At 45.9% G+C, this 4862-nt stretch overlaps 2 protein-coding genes across 2 annotated transcripts; both read left to right on the top strand.

Annotated features, from left to right (window-relative positions):
- Window positions 1-230: 230 nt before the first annotated feature.
- On the top strand, window positions 231-1817 carry LOC124694209 (DNA-directed RNA polymerases II, IV and V subunit 9B-like). The gene is made up of 4 exons (XM_047227224.1): window positions 231-259; window positions 371-446; window positions 892-1050; window positions 1737-1817. Exons 1-4 carry the CDS (start codon window positions 231-233, stop codon window positions 1815-1817), a joined length of 345 nt encoding a protein of 114 aa, XP_047083180.1.
- A 535-nt stretch (window positions 1818-2352) lies between these two features.
- On the top strand, window positions 2353-4435 carry LOC124694208 (2-oxoglutarate-dependent dioxygenase 11-like). The gene is made up of 4 exons (XM_047227223.1): window positions 2353-2574; window positions 2831-3078; window positions 3347-3671; window positions 3770-4435. Exons 1-4 carry the CDS (start codon window positions 2356-2358, stop codon window positions 4019-4021), a joined length of 1044 nt encoding a protein of 347 aa, XP_047083179.1. The 5' UTR covers window positions 2353-2355; the 3' UTR covers window positions 4022-4435.
- Window positions 4436-4862: the final 427 nt, after the last annotated feature.

Genomic DNA, 4862 nt, shown 5'->3' with positions numbered 1-4862 from the left:
ATTGAGCAAAAAAATTTCTCAAAAAAACAGAGAGAGAGAGAGTGAAGGGCGAAACCGGAGCAGAGTAAAACAAGAAGGACCTGAACCGACCAACACCAGTTCCGTTGGGTCCGTATATATAAACCCAACCCCGAACCCCACCACGCCACAGGACTCGATCGCACCACACCGCAGCAACAGGCAACAGGCAACGGAAATCGACTCTCCCGCCGTCGTCCGCCGCCGCCGCCATGAGCGCCATGAAGTTCTGCCGCGAGTGGTACGGTAGCACGTGCCCCTCCTTCCTCCCCTCCCGCCGCTTCCTCCCCATTCTCCTCCTGCTAATGGCCGGTGGCCGGAGTTGATTAACTGAAATAAAAATCGATGGCAGCAACAACATCCTGTACCCCAAGGAGGGGAAGGACCGGCGCGTGCTCCTCTACGCGTGCCGCAACTGCGAACACCAGGTAACGCGCGCCAACCCGTCCCAATCCCCATCCCCACACGCAATGCCGCCGCGATTTGTTTGTTCCAGGGTTTTTAATCGCCCCCAAATCCTAGGGTTTTCGGTAATCCCCGTCCGTCGTGGCTTCCGAATCGCTTTGAACCCAAAATTGCGGCCCAATCGAAGCACGCACTTGTGATGTCCTCCAAATGCCGGCTGCGCGACCCCTGTTCATGGCTTCAATTGGAGTAAAAATGGAGACACATAATAATGTGCCACATTTGTCTATTTATCTTTTTATTTATGAAATGATGATAATCTACTGTTTGTTTCTACTCTGGCTGGTGCAATGTACCCATAACCAACCACAACCTTTATTTCTGCTCTAAAAAATTCCACCTAAAATGTGTGATAATAAAATGGAAAAACAACTCATCAATTCTGTCTTGGTTGTTTCCTTGGTTCAGGAGGTCGCCGACAACAACTGCGTCTACCGCAACGAGGTGCACCACGCCGCCGCGGAGCGTACACAGGTTCTCCAGGATGTTGCCGCTGACCCCACTCTGCCCCGGAACAAGGACGTCCGCTGCGCTGCCTGCGGTCACGGCGAGGCCGTTTTCTTCCAGGTTCATGCCAGCAGCCTATTTATTGTTTATGTAGCTTGAGATATCATGGTTCATGACATGGCAGTGCATATTATGAAGTTTTCTGGCCTTGTTAATGTTGCTGTCGTGTACCTAAATTTGCTAGTCTTGACCTTATGCTGAAGGAGGCTTTGCCTGTCTGCACTCCAAACTGTATATATCTCTGATTTGTGCTGTAATCTGTGTTATATCTGTATGCAGCCAATTTATTCCTTGTTTGGCTTGATATATCTGACATGGCAGTGCACATTGTCAAATCCGAACCTTGCTAATGTTGTGGTTACATACAAAATTTTGCATGTTTGGACTGTATGTCGTAATTCTATATTCCTAGTGTTGCCCTCATTTTCTGCAGTCCAAACTGTATATCTCTTTGGTTTCTGCCTTAAGATGATATGTTTATGCAATAGTAAGGATACCTTTTGTGCACTATTGATAACCTGTTGACCTTTGGAACATATTAAGGTTTTTGTACTCTTTAGACTGAATGCAACTTAATACGTATTTCTTGCATAACGAAGGCTGTTCATTATATCTCTGTTTTTATTGTGCACCAACATCCAACCATGAAACATGAATGTTTTGAGTTACAGGCGTCCTTCATTTGCACAATCCGATCGATAGCTGATGACTGTTCTTTAACTTCTTGTTATCTTTATAATGTGCAGGCTACAGCAAGAGGGGAGGAGGGGATGACTCTGTTCTTCGTCTGCTGCAACCTCTCCTGCGGTAACCGGTGGAGGGACTGAACGATTCGCGTCTCATGCAGAGGCCACCCGACCCATGCCCTTAAGGCCCTGACCCCTCATGCTTTGGAATTAGTTTCTGATTAGCCGTCTTTGTTAGAGCACAGGAACTGGACTTGTCAAACATACCCTTGCAGTTTCTGTACTTTTTCCGGGCCATGTATTTTGCAAGCCTTAATCACATTTGGTATATTTCTTCTACCCTATCCACTGTGAATTCCTATTTGTGTTTGATTCTCCCGCATAGTGTGTGATGAGGGCATGAGCTAGCTGTACCACATTATTTAATTTTTTAATCCGGTGTGATGTCCTCTTAGAGAGGAATGGATGTTGATTCTCAGAAAGAACAGAAGAAAAGAAAAACAAGCAGGTTGCCAGTATTTTTTATGGCTGCTACTGGACTGGATTTCTGAGTATTAAATTAGTGGATGCCATGTTACCATCGTCTACATATGCCAATGGGCATGAGGTATACTTACAGAAGAAGACTGAACTATCGGAGGAATTAGTACAGTAGTATCTCAAGAGCGGCAGGCAAGAGATGGAATCTCTCCCCGTCCCTAGTGTCCAGGCCATGGTGGCAGCCACCGGCGGAGCCGACGTGCCGTCAAGGTATCTCCGGCCAGAGGCAGCGGCGGATGTGGTCGCCATCGCCGGCGAGGATCAGATCCCCATCATTGATTACCAGAGGCTGCTGCTGGACCACAGCGAGGAGTCTGCACGCCTCCACAGGATCTGCCAAGACTGGGGCTTCTTCCAGGTTTGTTGCCTTACATCTCCAAGTTTTGCCATTCATACTTTGTCTCTGCTATCTTTTATACATTGGTACCTGTGTTGCTATGTCTATGTTTCGTCAATCCAACCAACTAAGATGCAATCCTATCAGAGATACTTTCAGTTCAATTTCTACTTATAATTGGACGAACACTTTGTAGTGAATGCAATTTCTTGTCCTGCTAACTGCGATCATAAGAAGTTGAGCACTCGTCCTGATGGAAAGTAATTGGTGTTTGTAGCTAATTAACCACAGTGTTCCAGACGATGTGGTTGAGGGGATGAAGGCCAACATTCAGCAATTCTTTCAGTTTCCTGCAGAGGTTAAGAAAAAGTTTACCCAGGAACGAGGGCAGTTGGAAGGTTATGGCCAGTTATTCGTCGTCTCGGAGGATCAGAAGCTTGACTGGGCTGACATGATGTACCTGTACACACAGCCACCGGAGGACAGGAACTTGAGGTTCTGGCCGGACCAACCTGCTAACTTCAAGTATGATTGCGACTCTTCATTACCTGTTACTTGCCTCTTTTATTCCTCAGCTTAATTACAATGAAATATGTTTCCAGTACTTTTTTGGTGTCTCCTTTCTTGGGCCGTACTTAGGAGTTAGGAAGGCAAAATTAGGTATAGAACAGCCAAAAAGGCATAATTTATAGTCTTAAGTATCAACTGCAAATCTTTGGTTTTATGTCTTGCCCTTGTAAATGGAACAATGAGTTCTTACCCATCCAAGTTTCTGACTGTGAGTTTCATTCAGATCAACACTGGACAAGTATTCTGCCGCTGTGAAGGATATAACAGATACCCTTTTGGCTACCATGGCGCAAAATTTGGGGTTGGAACCAGAAGTGATTGCTGACACATGTGTCGGTGGAATACAGTCAGTCAGGATGAACTACTATCCCCCGTGTGCTCAGGCGGACAAAGTTGTCGGCTTCTCTCCACACTCTGATTCTGATCTTCTGACTCTCGTCCTCCAAGTAAATCATGTTCAAGGCCTGCAGATTAAGAGGAATGGCAGTTGGTTTCCTGTCAAGCCCCTCCAGGGCGCTTTTGTCGTAAACGTCGGAGATATCTTGGAGGTAAGGCTGGACAGTTGAACACCAACTCAATCCTGAACAGATATTATAGTGCCTGTTGTGATATGGTAGATTGCGATGTTTTGCTTTGGTGAGGACAGATCTTCACGAATGGAAGATACAGGAGCATCGAGCACCGTGCCGTCGTCAACCCAAAGGAAGAGAGGCTGTCAGTCGCGGCATTCCACTCTCCACACATCCATGCCATGATAGGCCCTCTGAAGGAGATTGTGGTGCACGAAGACGAGGCCTATAAAACGGTGGACCATGAGGACTTCATGAAGCTTTTCTTCTCCGCGAAACTCGAGGGCAAGAGCTTCTTAGACCGAATGAAGCTGAGGAATGAAGAGTAACTAGCAGGTAAGCTGTTGTTGGTTGTATTGAGTATTGGACCTTGCCTGTCTGGAGAAGAAAGGAAAACATTCTACATGGCTGATATGCATATACACGGGAAAATAGCTCCTGATCATTTTTATTGCCTGCACGTGCACAAGGCATAGTTGGAGAGTTGAATAGGAAGGAAGCAACTGCAGATGCTTCTGTACTTTGTAGTGTCTACAAGCACACAAGGTCTCAGGCATCACTAGAGTAGTTAGCATCCCTGCATCATTCTAAGACGTCTGTAAGACTTTTTTTTTTCGAAATGAGACGGCAGTAAGACTGTAACCTGTGTCTTAATTTGTGAGCGAGACACGACAGACAGGACTGGGCCGTGCCATGTAATTTGTGAGCATGTCAGATGAAGAGATACCTTGTTTTTTTGCTTATATATATATGAAACAAAAGTAAGAGGGAGCAAACAGCAGAAAGAAGCTGAGTCTGTTTCCTAAGTCTGTCTGGTCTGATCTGGTGTTGAAGACACATATAGATAGCATGGTGGGACATCATGTGTAGGTTGGAGGAATTAAGATTTGGAGTCAATTAATAAGTAACTGGTGAGAAGAAGATAAAGTTGGCGAGGGGCACTTAGTCGTGACTCCACCAACAAAACAAAACGAAACAATCCCCACAAAATCAGTAGCGTCAAAGTAATGAGTGCAGCTTCAGCTTCACCCAAAGACGCCTCAGAGCAAGTATAATAGATCCTACTCAGTTGGCTACAAGATATTTTATATTAGCAAAATCGTAGGTGAAAGAGAGAGAAAATATGAGAGAGAAGAGAGCGGGCACTTCACATACAGCGGGGCTGCACGC

Source organism: Lolium rigidum, chromosome 3, assembly GCF_022539505.1.
Source record: "Lolium rigidum isolate FL_2022 chromosome 3, APGP_CSIRO_Lrig_0.1, whole genome shotgun sequence".
NCBI classification, from domain to species: Eukaryota; Viridiplantae; Streptophyta; class Magnoliopsida; order Poales; family Poaceae; genus Lolium; species Lolium rigidum.
Note: the sequence above shows the minus strand (reverse complement) of the source record. Positions and strands in the feature narration are given on the sequence as shown.